The sequence below is a fragment of the Rhagoletis pomonella genome, unplaced genomic scaffold (assembly GCF_013731165.1).
Source record: "Rhagoletis pomonella isolate Grant_MI unplaced genomic scaffold, Rhpom_1.0 Rhpom_scaffold_00004, whole genome shotgun sequence".
Taxonomy (NCBI): Eukaryota; Metazoa; Arthropoda; class Insecta; order Diptera; family Tephritidae; genus Rhagoletis; species Rhagoletis pomonella.
The window spans coordinates 13,453,340-13,470,428 of NW_023458558.1; the positions used below are offsets into that span (position 1 = coordinate 13,453,340).

Below are 17,089 nucleotides of genomic sequence, written 5' to 3' on the forward strand. Positions count from 1 at the left end.
ACCATCAGCCAATGGCCAATACTAAACTCCAACAGTGCTGCCGTTTTATATTTTTTTTCAGAGTAGTAAAAAACTTAAGTTTTGGCGTGTATTTTGACATTTTGGGGAGTAGACTCCAAATGTTTTAAAAAGAAGTAGAAGACACACAGTGGGAAAAGTATATTGCTGAAGGTCACATTATGTCGTTTTTTATACTTATTACTAGGGAAGACAAAAATATGCAAATGCATTTTATGACACAACATACATATTTAGCCGAAAAAGCATAAAAAATATATTTTGGTAACAAGTTAATTCACTTTCGTTTTGAGAAAATTTATGCTGCACTAAGTAAATTAAAAATCGATTACAGCCATTTTAAGGGTGTTTGCTTATATTATCTTTAAGCGCTTTCGAGGTTAGGTTTGTATGGGAGGTAATTTTTTGTATGTTTGATTACTCCATTGTTGTGAATATTTTTAATGTGTTGTTGAGGTTAGGTTTGTATGGGAAGTATTCTTTAAAATAAACCGCTCACAACCATTTTTCGTTTTTTTTTCTTGATTTATGTCCTTAGAGGTTACATACAAAAAATTAAAGCCCTACGCCTGCTCCTTCTAATTTTCTCCAAAACAATGTATGGGGCTAAACCACTGTGTGCCGTGTAGAGTGAGGTGGAATTTATTGGGGCAGAGATTCAGACGTAGTTACCCTTATCCAAGCCGTATTATTTGCAATCCTCAAGGACACGGATAACATGTTGTAAAATAGGTGAGGGGGATTGGACCAAATGCGCGCAAGTCATTTCACAGCCTTCAAAATAAATTCTTCCAAACTAGACAATGCAATCTCAGCTAAATTACATATGTTTTACTTTAAATACTCGTAAGTGCCAGATCACACGAGAATACCTGCTGATTCGGTTGCGAAGGACTGCGGTCACATATTTCTTAGCGCACAACTAGTCGCAGGACTCAGTAATGACTGGGAGGTTTCGAGAGCTGCTACGTTAACAGCGCTCTTACACGATTTACTTTTTTCTATCTACTCGTATGTACCATATATTGGAACGTATCAGAAAAGTAGCATTTACATATGAAAATACATATCGTGTAAGAGCGCTATAAGCAAGTAGGGTAACAGACACATTTTGGTCAATCTAAGTGGTGACTTCTCGAGGCAAAAACCGCTGAATGTGGTTGGAATACATGGAAACCTTGTTTGCCCTTCCAGTCTTGAAGAAGATGAAACTGCAGGGCGCTGTTTGTGCTTCGGTCCCATGGCTATAAGAGTGCAACTCCACAACAAGCTTTTCAGGTGTTCAGCGCTTTTCAGGCTTTCAGCGCTCTATTCAGCTATAAGTTTTATATTATGGCTTGAGCGCCTTAAAAGCTTGTTGTGGAGACGTAAGATTGCTGTAATTTCGCTTAAGAAGCTTTTATCAAAAAATGAAAGGAAAAGTGTGATCGAAAATCAGTCAAGTAATGTGCTTTGGCAATGTTTAGTGCGACATTGTTTAGGTTTCTTTAGAAATTTTAATAGAAAAGTAAACTTTCTCGCAAAATAGTAGTATAATAGGTCCTTGGGGAGTACGGGAGTATGAATGACAAAATAGTAGTAAAAACTCCTATGGTAGTTCTTTTGGCAGCACTGAACATCAATAGCTCTTGATGCGGTTAAGAAGCAGTAGGACCAAGGCACTAATCAAACCATCGTACGAACCCCTATTAATAGTGAAATATGAATTTGAATGAATTACATAAATACATTGAAAAAATCCAATTGACTGTACTGCGACTTAAAAATCGAAAAAATCAACATAAATTGTTGTGTAGCATCGCGCTCCTCTCGGTAATCGCGGCCGGCTGTAGCGACTATAGCGCGTGGTGCGCTAAGCTCACCGGGCTTAAATGAAGGGATATCGGGCGCAGCGCTGATTCGAAATTCCGAGTGCATATTGGCGAGCGCAGAGTTCGCGTTGGGCATTAAGTGAGTGGCGAGTGCGTGTGCGGCAATGGACGGTGGATGGGGCGAAAGTAACGCACGGACGAATTGAAAATTGACAGAGCCACTTGCAGAAAATTCATGATAAAGCTATGCATGTAGTGAATGGTAAAAATGGCATTCGAAGCGATTAAAAGCCATTGGCGCTCGGTCTTGTGGCTTGATGTAGCTGATGTACATACATATTTCATTGGCACGTGCGTGCGTGTGGCGCGTCATTCGATGCAAATAAAAAGCAAATATGCGTTAATTTTTATTTTGATTGCGTTTTTTTTTAAATCAGTTTCGGCACTTGAATTGCCAATAGCATTTCTAATGGCATATCTTTCAGGCTGTTTATGCATTTATAACGACTTGAACTCTTTCGCGGGCATCCGTTTATTTGGTTGAAATCACCTTTATAATAGTTAAAATTCAGTAATTACAGTGGCGGCGCCCATTTGAATTGTAGCACGTTGCAACAAGAAGGTGTTAGGCCAACCGTCAACTAAGCGGAGCTGAGGTGCCAAGCTGCATAGCTTACCGCTTGACGCAACGACAGCGAAATTTTGCTGCGAAATCAATCAATTTCTATTTGTAAGTAGTTGCCTCTAACCACACTTTACCCTGCGCAGCTTTGCAACTAACTTCATAGGGGAGTTGCTGTTGATCAGTCGCTTTCATTTGCATTTTACCGGGTATGGCGTTGGCAATTTGTGTCGCGAACGTCCTCGCATTAGAGCCATTTTGAACGTATCGATTCAGTCGCCAATCACTGATAATGACGCGCTTGGCGTCAATGCGAAACTTTCACTTTACTGGCTGTCTGTGTAGTCGTCTATCCCTCATGGATGGCAGCCAAAATAGTTGAGGTGTTAGGAAATGTTGAAGATAAGACGAAACATTTGACGACTGAGTTTTTTTTTCATCAATCAGATAATTTGTAATTTTACATTAGAAACAGCCAGTGTTTACTGCTGCCGCAAGTGATTGTAGTTTTTGCTAAGAGAATTCCACAACACAAACATAACCATTTACAACTTTACGATTCATAGTTTCAGGCAACCACGACAAATTCAGAAGTAATACAAATTAAATCAAATCTAATCAGCTGTACTGTTAAACAAAAGAACGGACCTGGACTTGGATACATTTTTTCCTCCACTTTAATTTAAGTAACTTAAAGAAGCAGGCGTGTTTGATGCATCATACTTTAGCAATAGCAAGCAAATCCGCCTTATGATTTTCACAGTGCACAACTTTTGATATTTTTTTTTTTCTATTTTGTTTTTGAGTTCAACTAAAACCCACCGTAAGAAGCGTGCAATTGGAGCTAATTCCGCAAGGATATGCCTTAATTAAAAAATAGCCACTGAGCCAAAATTATTCGTTGTCATTAACAAATTAAGTAACTCGCTGAAACGCAAGTGAAATTTTATGTAAAATGGTCCCTCGCGACGTTTGAAATACTGCTAGGCAATTTGCCGTAGACAGACATATGTATGTATGTATGTATTTTAAAGCGAATGTTTGAAAAAAAAGCTTCAAATGCGTCTGTTTTCATAACTTCAGTTGCACATTAATTTATTCGCGGAAAATATTCATTTGAATATGGTTTACAGAGGCAGCTTCATTTTTGAGGAATAGCTCATTAAAGAATTTACTATGGTTAAGCAGGCAGCGCACAATGGGGCGTCACCATATAAACTGCGGCTAAAATTAGGAACCTTGCTCTAACATAAGCTTTTAAAATTGATTATAGAAATACAAATTTTATTTTTAATCAAATTAATTTAAATTTCGTACCAGTTCTCTCTTAAGGTCTAAATTTATCTGTCTAATCTTTACAAAAATGTGTGAATATTTAATTGAAGAAATTAAAGTGTGTTGATGTTTTCTACCTTCTGGTGATACACTCAATTTTACCCATACCCTTTTATCAAATCTGAACACGTCTTTTATCTTTCGTTGTAAGAACTTGCACCTACAATAAAGTAATTAAAAAAAAATGGTATGGATGTGATGAAAAAATAGGAGAATACTCCAGACTACTGTACATTGCGCCACAAATTTTATAAAAAAAAAAATTATAAATAAATAAAATTTTTGTGACTAATGCTTGCAGAGCCAATATTTTATATTTTGTATATTTGGCTTTGTTTTTATCGTTATTCTATTTTGTATTGCATTTGTATCGTTATTCTACTACAAATGTGAAAAAATTCGTTTTTTTTTGATACTTTTGATCCCTAATATACCCTGCAGGGAAAGCTACTAGTTGTGAACTAGAATTCTACCGGTTTGCGTTTCAGCCCAACTAGTTCACATTCTATCCTTTTTGAATGTTAGGGACTGGTATTTTTAACATTGCGATGTCCTACGAGATGTCAATTGTCAGGCTATGCATCAGCATCTACTAGTATAAATACTAGTAGCATCATACCAGTTGATGAGATAGTCTGCCAGTTCATGCCCCGTGAAAAGCATAAGTGTGCCTTTTTGCTCGCGACGCTCCAGCAGTCACAATGGCCGGCAGAGCAAAGCACTCGCGTGGTAAGCCTGAGGTCCCAGGTTCAAATCCTGGCGCAGGAAAAGTTTTTTTATTTTCTATTTTTTATTTTATTTTTATTTTTTATAAATTTATTTTTTGTTTAGGCTGTTTATTGTAATTTTTAAATTTAATAAAAAAAAATATTTTTGTTTAATTTCTTTGTTTTTATAGCACAAGCATTTCTTCCTAAATGTATTTTTGCAATGCAATTAGATGATCAAATTTGTTATTTATTTATAAATTGAATAAATTATTTTTGCTTACATTTATTTAACTTTAAAAATCTTAATCACCTCCAAGCGGCCTCGAACCTGCAATTTCAGAACCAGAACCAGTAGTCTTCACGTGACGCCACAGCCGACATTTGTAAGAAAAGCAATTATAATTGCGTTTTATTTTTGGCTTTGGCAATTCAAAGGCAGATGTCGCTGATCACCTAAGTTCTTCGAAATTGTCGAACTGGTAGGCACATACTACTTAATGAACTAGTATTTTTTCTAACTGGTTTGGCTTTTCACTGCAGGGATATGTATATCTCAAAAAAGTCAGTATAGCTCCGCCGCAAAGGGGCCAGTGTATCTATACGTGCATATACACCTAGAAAAATAAACTATTTACCTCGTCTAGAAAAAAACTCTGATTCTTTCAAATCTACATATTATTTTTTTTTGTATTTACTCGTATATATACTAGTTTTTTTTTTTTTGATTTGGTTTTGCTGAATATTCGGCAATTATTCTGCATTACATCTTCGCAAATAAAAAGATTGGATTTTTTTGTTCATTTATTACCACTGTTGTCCCCTATGGGGCGCCATATGGTGACGAAGTAAAAAATAATTAATCTTACGAGAATGTTAGTGCGCTTACCATTGCGTGAAGAAAAATTATGCCATTAAGGCTGATTGTGAGGATGGCGTTTTTTACGTGAAGCCGTTTTTGGTGTCTTGTTTAAAATACCCAATGTTATTAATATTTACCAAGTGACATAACGCTAGCTTATTTTAACTTAATTAATAGGATACAAAAAAAAATAAAATAAATCATAAAAAAATATCAGCCGTGCTCCGCGGACTTCAAAGTATAAAGAAATCCTGAAAGCATTTAATTAGAAAAAATATTTACTGGATTCACATAAATACATACATACATACATAAATGGAGCAGTGAACAGCAAAATAAGTGAACAGTCAAATTTCGAAGCCTAATATACACATTGCTTTCGGTCTTACTAATCAAAAATTGGACATTATGCACACACATCATTATAGTGGTAATATTCGGAGTTTTCAAGAAAAACAAAAGTTTTTTTTTCTAAAATTTTAATCTTTTTCCAAATGATTTTTACCGTAGCAAGCACAATTCGCATACTTTCGCAATAAACTAAACACGAGTGCTGAGCCATAAGCCTGTGTAGAATGAAGAATATCCTAAAATTTGATTAAGTGCTAACTTTAGGAGACGTAAAAAGTACATATATTTTCAAAATGATTTATACGAGTATGTGTAGCCGCAAATACAATAAAAGTTGCAGTTGTAAATTATCCGTACAACAAGAAAGTGAAAGAAATTTTACAAAACAAGCACATTATCCCAAATGATAGCTTTTGTTGTTAGAAAACGCCGCTATGGTTTCGTTAGGTAAGGTGGGTGTGTGAGGAATTTTCCATACCTTCAGTCGGAGACAGAATTGTCCATTGTAATTGCCCTCTTTAAGCGAGCATCAGGAGGACACACGTACCCTTAAGCGAGAGAATAGCTTCAAGTCGTTATTATGCTGAACCAATTACTATCCTTAATGCAGCCAAGGAGACCTTGCAGTTGCTAGCTAGCTCAGTCTGTTGAAGAGGCGTGAAGGGAAGTGCTTTGTCTGTAGACCTGGACATCCACACAGAAAGTTGTCAATTGATTCTTCCTCATCCTCATCACGGCAGCTTCTGCTGAGAGTACTTGTTGGTAGTCGTCACCGCTGACCATTGGTGCTAAAGCATCGTGTCCTGCAATGACGCCGGTAAGGACTGTTACTGCAGACCTATTGACGTCCCTCGTCTTATTCCTACTAAGTCGCGGCCATAATAACCTTGTGTTCTCACAGTCTTCCCGTTTGTTTTACAATTCATTAGTGGCGGTTAAGAGGTATTCATCAATTTTCCTAACGTGATTACTAAACGGTGGTAGCACGGAGCTATCCAAGTTTTCTATTGGTATCTCTGAGCCTCACCATACCGCCGACTAATTCCCTTCAATATTGCTATGTCCGGGGAAAGGATCCAGCATAGAGTGACGTTGATATAGCTTAGGGTTGCCAGCGTGGTACTACATTTCCCGATTTAACAATTGTAGATCCTATTGCCTTCAGTTCTTCTTGACTGTCGACATAGGTAGTGGCTTTGTCTTCTGCAAAGTAAAATACTAGTCGCCCTCCAGCTCCGGTTCCTCGTTCCATCTTTGAACCATCAGTGTAGATAGATATACTCCTCTGCTACTGGCATCGCATTCTTCTCTGGTTGGGAATTTGTCAGGTACCTTGATATTGAAGACCCAAACATGCATAATGTAATCTGCCATCTATGCCAGCTTTAACACCATTCAGCCGGCCCCTTTTCTACGTCGCTATACTTCTTTGTTGCAGTAAAGTCAACGGCAACAAGACAAAATTTGCTTTATTTCATTTTTAAATGGGAAATAATACCAAAATCTGAGTTTTGCTTTATTTAGTATAAAAATAAAACAAATTTTGTTCCTTAATTCCCAATGCATATTTGTAATATTTTAAGGACGGAAGTAAGTATGTTAAGGTACGTAGAATTGTACCAAATCTTCAGATTTCTAAATTTGAACGTACATTCGGTACAACAGGTGGGTTGCAACTTGCAATAACCCAATATTCAATAAAACCACATTGGCTATATTTCCATTTGCAATTGAAAATAAAACCATAATTTCGATATGGCATTAAATCCAACTTGAAATGGAAATAAAACCATTATGGTTTTATTGGGCTTTTGAAAATTTCTGTTTAGAAATAATAAAACCATAATTACAACAAAGAAACAAATTAAAATGACATGATTAAAAATAATTAAATGAGCTTAAACAACGCGTAAAATTTGTTATCAAAATAACCCAGATTTTAGTAAAAAGTAAAATTACAGTATTCAAATAAATTTAAAGGTACATATTTACCCATAAGTATACCAAAGATGAATAGATGAACGGACTTTATTGCTTCTTCATATAATTACCCGATAATTTTATATATAAAAAAGTACCCAATTTCTCGGACATTAAAAAGCAGTGAACTAAAGTCATTTTATTACTATTCTTTTTTATAAATAGTTATAATGCCACTAGTGCATAATTGCGAAAGGAAGGGAGTAGGCGGTGGTCGCGAACGTGAGCGCGACGTTGAATACGGCGCGGCGCGGGGCACATTCAAAATTTTATACTTACATACACACATATGTATACACATATCATTTTTTTCTTTTCACTCATAACCGTCCATTTATCTCGTTCGTGTACTGATTTTTTGTTGAAACTTTGAATTTGGCAGCTTTAACTTTTCAACAGTGAAGTATTGGCAATTTTTTTTTACCTGGTTATAAGGTCCATAAAAAATTCCGCAGATGGCCATAAAGGCAAATTCGAAACGGCATTAAAGTCAGTTGACATTATGACTATATAAAATGGACATAAGGCCCTTTGATGTGGTCATAATGTCAATCTCCAATATGCCCATGGTACTTATGTCACCCAACCGAAATTTTGTCAAATGTAACTGGATGACTATATACACTTTTGTTAAATTTAAAAGTTGAACTTATTGCTCAACCAGAAATAAAACAAAGCAAATTTGTGTTGTGTAACTTTCATTGGGAAATAACAAAAATTTGCTTTATTTCATATAGGAGTTCTGTCGCAAAAACTTATATGTATCTGAACTATCTGTGGTATAGGAGATAAAGTTTATACAGCACCGATCTTGTCGATTTTCTCAGTATACTATCAGTTGTGTGGGAGCTATATGTTATAGTGGTCCGATTTCTCGGTTTCCGACAAATGATGGATCTATCATCTATCTCGATTTATTTTGGTACTTAATGTAGAATGAGTGTGTTTTACTTCATCCCAATTTGCCTTTTTTCCGAATTACAAGTTTTTCTATGGTGCTAATTTAAGACAAAAGTCATTTGTTTGAAGTTTTTTTAGGCAAATAATATCACTGGCAATGGTATGGGTATAGGAAGTAAAGTAGTGTCAAAAAATCTCGAACAATTTTGTAGTCAAAATTTGACAAAGTGGAACCACCTTTAGTATGAAAGAACACAACAAACAAAATTCTCTTTTCAAACGCATAGATAATATCTACTAGATACTAAGTAGTACAGTAAATATTTGTAACTATGTTTGCGTTATAGGTAGTGAAAGGGTTAAACAAAATTTGTAGGTCGTAAATGGGTTAATTTACGCGAAGTGGTATGCTTTACGCTATGCTTAAGGTTTCTGGTGCTTGAAACCTTATTTAATTTCGCACTTCATGATCATTTGACATATTGTGCAACGTTGATAATTTTAAACAAGTTTTAAGTTTTTTTTTTAATTTTTTCAAAGATTTTCTATTCTTTAACAAGGTTGTCATATTCGCTAAAAATAAATATTAACAAATTTTGTATTTAATATGTATGTACAAATAAATAATAGCTTCTAATATTTTTTTGTTATTTTTTCATCTTTAGTTCAATAAATAATTTCTTTGGACAGATGTATAATACTTAAGCCTAACTAAAGTAATAAATAAAATCGCCGGATTATCTTCAATTAGCACTCGAATTCGTACGTTTCAAAACCGCTTTCAATAAAACAAAAGCTGGCTGGTAATTTAGGTTTGTCTTTGCCCAGAGAAAGCCATATCCTGCGCGTCTTGTGGCTCCTGAGATGAACGCGCCCAAGCGTGTGGGTCCCAAGCAGGTGATGGATGCTCGAAATGCTCTACATGTTCCACATGTGGAGGCAAATCTATGTGGTGATCGACATGGTGATCCACATGGTGTGGCACGATGTCAATGTGATGCGGTACAATGTGGTCGACATGGTGGGGGAAGTGATCGACGTGGTGTGGAATGTGTTCAATGTGCTCCACATGCTCCACATGGTGTGGATAGTGTACCACTTCGTAATTGATGATCTGCAGCAGAGCATAACGAGTGGAGAAGGTAATGTAAAATGTAAAAAACTATGCGAATCTGCATAAGTGCAACTATTATTTACCTTAGGCTTGGCAATTTTGAAGACAACCAAAGCGCCGGATAGCACCAATGAGAGCAGACCCAGTGTCATTGCCTTCCAGGTCTTGAGCGCAATCAAAGCCAATGCAAGTGGCACTAAGACGGTAGTCTTCAATTTCAAGCCAATCAGGAAGGGTAAAAGCACTTTGCGCACCATGCCGCGTCCTAGAAAACAATCGCGTAATTAAAATTCGAAACACTACCTTTGATTTCTTCTCACTTCACTCAAGACTTACCTTGATTGGGGTCCCGCTCCGCCAAGGGCACAACGGAATCCTTGGTCAAGGCGTTGCTGAACAAAAAGTCTGGCACATAAGAGCGCGCCTCCTCGGTGCTGAAGAATTCTGGTGCTCTGACACGCAACGCATGCGTGGCTAAGAAATTATCGATGTCATTGAACATCTGTTCTTGTGGGTCGTAAGAGCGCTGTTGTATGGGTTCTACACGGCTTGTGCGCACAATCGAAAGTTTATCGGTGATTTGGATTTCATCCTGCTGAAGTGCCTGATTGAACCATTGCATCGCCTTAGGTTGCACGCAACTAGTGCTGAAATCCTTCAAGCAGCTGTTGTACATGTCGAATGCCAGGTCTGTGGCGGAGCGTGTAGGCGTCAGTTGCGCGGTGCCCGCCTTTGCAGCGCCAGCAGTTAGCGCCACCACAAAAACTATGGCGAACGTCCTCATCCTCGTCGTTGTTTATTGTTGCCCTCCGAAACTGACACGGATGGTTGGTTGGTTGATCGGTCGTCGGTGGGTGCGTCTTTTCGCACAGACAATTCAAGTGGGTATGTAAATGGTGTCTTAGCTGTTTGAGGTTTTTATACGACATCGTACTTTTAATCAATTAATTTGCGTTTTGTCACCGAATCAAATTGTCGCTGCCGCTGCTGGCGTTGCATGCGACCGTTCTCCGCGGACTTTGCAACTTTCCTTTGCATTGACGCTCTCCTCCGTAGATTTCTTTTGTTTTAAGCGTTCGATCGCTTGTTTGTTACGCATTTTCGCCATTTGTTTTGGTCTTATATTCGCTAAACGTGCAGGTATTATGGGCATAATTGACCAATAGCCAAAACACGCTCGATTTCACTAGCGTTTCTTTTTGATGAATATGTTGACGCTGTTGGCTAAGAATGCCATTCTCACCGTTAGTAAGCCAACCGACTTGCTTTTATTCGAGCGCTGCGTACGTGTGTGAAGAGCTTCAAAGTTTCAAAAAGAATTACTTTCAGTACTGTTATAATGTTTGGTATTTATATAAAAGGAATGTATAACCTTAAATTGTTTGTTCTGTTGTGAGTACTAACCGGAAGTAATTATTCATCATCGTTCTTCAAATATTCAGTGAAAACTGAGCTTTTGCTATTGAAAGAGAAATTATGCAATACCCTACGTGATATACATACTATGTATGTATGTATGTACATATTTATATACTGTATTTTAAAACTGAATAAATGAAGAGTGTCGTAATTCGTTTTGAGTCATCAGCGAGCTCTGTTAGAGGGGTGTTTTTAGCGGTCACCCTCGCCAAGCAAAGCCAAACCTTCGCGTGTGTGTGGGGCGGCGTTAAATTGTAGGTTACTCTATTTGTATTGAATTAGGAGAGTCATCGCAGAAAAATGAAATTTGTTGTGCTTATACAGAATATGCAAAGTAAGACAAATTCAAAGTTTCGGCAATATCGGTGCATGGGACATGACTACCTCCCATACATCCTATTACAATTATAAGCAGAATTATGTCCTACCTCCCATATATCCTTTTTGTCAAAAACTAGATTTTAGCTACATTTTTGATCATAACTTACTAAAAACTACTAATAACTTTTAAAGTTAAACTTTTTAACTCTTTGGAGAATTTTGTTTCATTTGGTATCAGGAAATGACTACCTCCTTTATGAATTTTAGTTATTAAACAAAATTTATAATTTAATATTTAACCGACTTCACAAAAAGGAGAAGGTTATCAATTCGTCGGAAATTTTTTTTTAATGTACATATGTTACCGCATAACTTTGAACTAAGTTAACCGATTTCTATAATTTTTTTTTTAAGAAAAGGTGTGGTCTCATACTAATTTATTTTAACTACGACCATTGGATAATGAAGGAGTCGGTTTTGTTTTTTCCTTAAACATTGCGTGTTTCTTTAAAAGGATCATAAATAAAAATTTTGTCTAAATTTGCTCTATAAATAAATTAACTTATTTCAAACGTAATTTATAATGTTGTCTCTTAGAGTGTATATCTCAATTTCTTCAAATTCATAAATTTTTTTGTAGACCAAAATGATGATAGTTCCGGATCTGACATTATTAACAAATAAGCCATTAAATCTCTTGTCGTTTTCCTTGTATGGGAAAATGGCACATTCCTTATATTGTTATGACGTTTTTTAATTTCTTATTACCTATTGACAAGTTGAAGTGTTCCAAAATATCACGACCATGTAATTAACATTAACCAGGATTGCGCAGGATAAAACTCTTATTATTATGCCAAAATTATCAATAAGTCTTCTTCAATCCTCGTAATCTCGTTTTGATTTTTTTTTGTGATTCGTGATTTTTATATATTAGTTAATATTTTTTGTCTTTAGAAAAATTAAAAAAATTTTGATGTGATTTTGATTCTTTTTCTTACTTATTGTTAGGTCTCTTAAACAAGTATGTAAATGAAAAATAAAAATTCGCCTAAGTACTTTTTATTACAATTTTCATTAAAATTTTAAATTTTTTAATCAAAATTTTTAGAAAAATGTTTGCTATGCTAATATAATAATAGGCAAGTTTGAAGTGACTCAAAATTCTCGGTGATTTTTTAAATTTTTTTCCGATGGTCGTGTGTAGTTTTTCCATGTAACGAATGCTTTTTAGAGAAAATTGGGCCATTTCAAGCCTTCACTTTGTTATACTAAATTAAACGAGCTATTAAACTGCATATGCGAAATTTTCCTAAAAACTTTTGTTAAAAAGTTTCAAATTTTGACTAAAGTTTGATGAATTTTACTAAATTTTGTTGAAACATTTTTTTATACAGTTTCTATTGAGGTTTCAACTATATTTAAAAAAAAAAGTTACTAAATTATTAATTTACGAAATTCTACCAAATTAAAAAATAAAATTGTGGTAAGGTTTGCTTGGCCATGAGTGTAGTATGAGTATATGAAAGCAATTACATATATATTTGGGGTTTACACTGTCCATCCACTATGTCGGAGAATTGATATTTAAGCAGGTCTAAACACACATACAAAAAAGGGAAAAAATAAAAAGGGACATGCTTTTAATTAAAGCTTCTTTCATGTGAAGGTGAAATGCGAATATTCCTTCAACACTTGCCAGCATTTAAGACGAAATTGAAATTTGAGCTCACTGAAAAACGCAAATGTGTGCGTTGCGGTAAAAGTAAATTTTCAATTTTAACCGTTTAAAGTCATGCCTCTGAGGCTCTGCCATTCGACCAAGCGGAACTGCCTAACCTTTCCCAACCGCTTGCTTTTGCAATTGACAGTTTGGCAGGCGAAATAGGCACAAGATTTTTCAAACCCGGTTGTGATTGCGGAAGGCAGCTAACTTTGCTTTTTAATCGTTATATTGGTTCAGCTAGGTGGCTGTTTGCTTTAACAACTTTTTTTAGTTGCTTTGTTTTTTTTTCATTTAACACATAGGGAAATCAAGCTATTTGGGTGCCCATGTGCATATCTCGCGCTAACAGTGTACGTGCCAGGAAAATTAAATTGTCGCTTAATAGGCTTTTCTGCAAAAACGTTTGCCAGCAGCGGCTTCGAGGAAAATTTGTTTATGTACATGCAGAGTTGCCTTTGTTTTCGGGGGGGAGTGACAAGTTGTTTGAGTTGATAAAGAAAAATGGAAATAAATAGTAAATCATGTTAGTACTTACAAACATTAACTGATAGAAGTCTACCAGTTCATAAACTGGTTTGAGTTGATTCTGAGTGCGACCCGTTCGAAAATTCCGATGCTAATCCAATCTGAAACTAAAAACCGGTATTTATGGACGCCTTTGTTTTATATTTATACCGTATATTACTTAAATGGAAAAATATAACTCCACAAAAAATTTAGCCGTTAGGTGGTGCGTGGGTCGATTTTTTTTCGATTTTTGATTTTTCGGTACACAATTTATTTATTTGAGGAATTTACATCACTATTATACTGCATATATTGCAATTGTCGTATTGGAAACTAAGTAATATTTTGTGTTCTCATTTTGGTCACCTCTATCCTCGAAGGCATTCTTGCAATAAAATTTGTTATACAGGATTTGACGTTTGGCGAGTTTTGCCACACTTTCCGAGTTTAGTTTCCGCTAAAAAGCAAAAGTGTTTTCATTTTGGGTATTTCTTTTTAAGTTCTACTCAAGTAAGTAAAAAGTTTAAAATGTAGACTTAACAAAAAATAAGTACATCTAACAATTTTAAGGACAAAAGACAAATTTCATCAGCATACAAGAAAACAGCTATTGCTTATGTATACATCAAACTAATCTCAAATATTGCAAAAAATAACAAAAAATTAAAAATTTTCTCCATGTGAAAAAAATTGTCAAATTTCAGCGGCTGTCCACTCCTAAACCTACTAATATCATTAAAAAGAAAAAATCATTTTTTCAACATCTCTGCATATATTATCGAACGCTGTACAGTGCGGCCGAAATCCAAAAGGGCGAATCTTTTGTCAGAATTGCAAAATTCAAAATGGTTATGCACTAAATATTAAAAAATTTGCCGCGTGTCATAATTTTAAGAGCACCACATATTGACAAGTTTTAACAATTTTTATTTAATTTTAATTATTTAATTATAAAAATATAAACTATTCTTTAACTAAGACCGAATAAAGCCAATTTGTGCAATATTTACAAAAAAAAAAAATAAAATCAACAAACTTTCGCAAAAATTTCGTAGGGTAAAGGAACTGTTTGTCGTTTAAACTGGGCATAGTTTAAAATAAGTTTAAATGCCCAATCTGGCTGGGTTAAACCGAGTTTAAACTATCAGTATATTGTAGTCAGCTGCCAAAATTTAGTTCAGGAAAAAACTAAAATTGTTTGCGAAATACACGAATACAGACTCATTTTTATAGCGGCACAAATAAGCGAAATGTTCATACATAAGATGAAAATTGTGCACAAGAAAATTAACAAACTGTAAGTTTCGGCAAATTTTTATTTTTTTGCGGCGGTTAGGGCCCGATATACTCATTACGAATTCACATTCCGCAAGGCATTGCCATGTCAAAAATACTAGTTGCTAGGATGGAAAATAGATAGAATACGGACTAGTTGAGCTGTAAAGAAAACTTATAGTGTTGTAGTAGCTTTGCAAATGCAATACATACAAATTTTATTCTTGCATTGCTAAACATCTTTAATGAAAATGATACCGTTGAAAGGGTTGCCGCTCTTAACACTTTTATTGGTGCTCAGCGTTTTATTTTCACTTTTATGTGCACGATTTTTACTTTTTTCTTTATTCATTGATTTCCTCTAGTCTACTGGAAGGGCCATTTGTCAACCAAATTTTGAGGCCGACCTTTTAGTGCTTCCGCAGCAATAAGCACCTAAAGCAGTATTATTAGCATATTGTACATTTTGCATTTTTATACCCGAATATATATGTACATAACTACGTACATTAGAACTTATCTAACATTGCTTACTTTTGTTAAGTGTTTGGCCCAGCTTCTCCTAAAATTTGTGGTGTGCCTATAATTATACGAAGCTTCCAGTGAGCAAATAGTTTTTACGAAATGTTTACTCACGCTAGAAAGACGCTCTGAGGTTTGCCATTGCCTGTCGAGGGAGCGACCGCTTTATAAAATAACTTCTTATTGGATAGTGGTCGGAGCAGCAATTGAACTTGGGCCCTACCGGGTGGTGGTACGCACCAATAATCGAATGGAAATACATAGTTACATTTACTAGACCGCATCAGATATATGGAGCAGAAATAATCGCAAAAAGATCCAATCGATTTTGAACATTTTCTGTGAGTGCAGAAATGTAAACAATTTCGGTTTTCAGCATACAGAAAAATAGCAAAATCGAGATGGTGTAGCAGTAAGAGTTTTTAACAAAGTTTACATTTAATGCTGCTAAGGCGTTATTGGTCATACACACATACATACATATGTAGTATGTAGTTTAAAAATTTATTGCAACGATACTCATTGCTGAGTGCGGTGCCATCCATTTCAGAAAAACATCCATAACTTTTGAATATTTTACGATAGAGTAATTTTGTTCAGCGATAATTTGCCGAGAAATTGGCCACCTTTATCACGGTATATACATATTTCTTATAAATAATATATATATGCGAAAAAGTGCGAATTACCTGTTATTAAAGGATGCCAAGAAAAAGAGTTTAACATACTTGTATTCGCAACCGCGGAACTTCCGTACTAATTTTAACATTCGCATTCGCAATAATCAATGCGGAGTTTTGCGTATACGAATGTTGTGCGAGTGCTCTAATAAAATATACATTTGTATATGTATGACAAATTGTAGCAAATATATTTTGCCTGTGGAGTTTCGATGATAGGTCGTGTTACCCGGGCGCCATCCACAGCTTGTGGAAAATAAAAATTTATTTAGCATATCACATACAGTTGGGTCCACATGATAAGGGACGCATTCAATTCTAGTATATTATGTGCAAGTTTGAAGTTTCTAAAAAAATTGCGTTGGTTTTTAGTAATTTTTTTGCGGACGGCCAAAAAGTTCAGCGTGGTTTCCATCATTGACTTACAAAGTCGGTTTTTTATCAGTTTCAGTTTAGAAAATGACCTTTCTGCTGAACTGCTGGTTACCATGAGAGAAAGGTACATTCTTAATGCAACTTCTACATTTGGGAATAAATCTTTGATGTTATAATCAATCAAAAGTTTGTACATCCATATTTCTTTGCTCCCGACTTCTTAATTTTTTTCACAGTCTGGTTGAAAATGCATGCACAAATTTTTAAATTGTACTACCTCGTTTCCCAAATTGTCATCCATGTCGTTTTCGTATATCTCAAACAATTTCTTACCTTCTGCTAACATTGCTAAATCACTGAGCGTGTCTAATTTGTGGAGGAAGCCAAAACTTTCATGGACAAGTTTGTAGGCCTCAATCCTCTTTTTCAGTTCACTCTCACGCGTGTCTATTAAAGGTATGAAACTGTGGGTTCGAAATCTATACGAAGGTTTTTTTAATGTAATCTAATTCTTAAAAATATTTTTTTATTCATGCTTTATTTTCATTACATTTGTTTTATTTA

At 35.4% G+C, this 17,089-nt stretch overlaps 1 protein-coding gene across 1 annotated transcript; it reads right to left on the reverse strand.

Annotated features, from left to right (window-relative positions):
- Positions 1-9,264: 9,264 nt before the first annotated feature.
- LOC118738398 lies at positions 9,265-10,484 on the reverse strand. Its single transcript, XM_036469323.1, has 3 exons — positions 10,037-10,484; positions 9,784-9,965; positions 9,265-9,700 (listed from the first exon to the last, which is right to left on the reverse strand). Exons 1-3 carry the CDS (start codon positions 10,482-10,484, stop codon positions 9,395-9,397), a joined length of 936 nt encoding a protein of 311 aa, XP_036325216.1. The 3' UTR covers positions 9,265-9,394.
- Between the last annotated feature and the right edge of the window lie 6,605 nt (positions 10,485-17,089).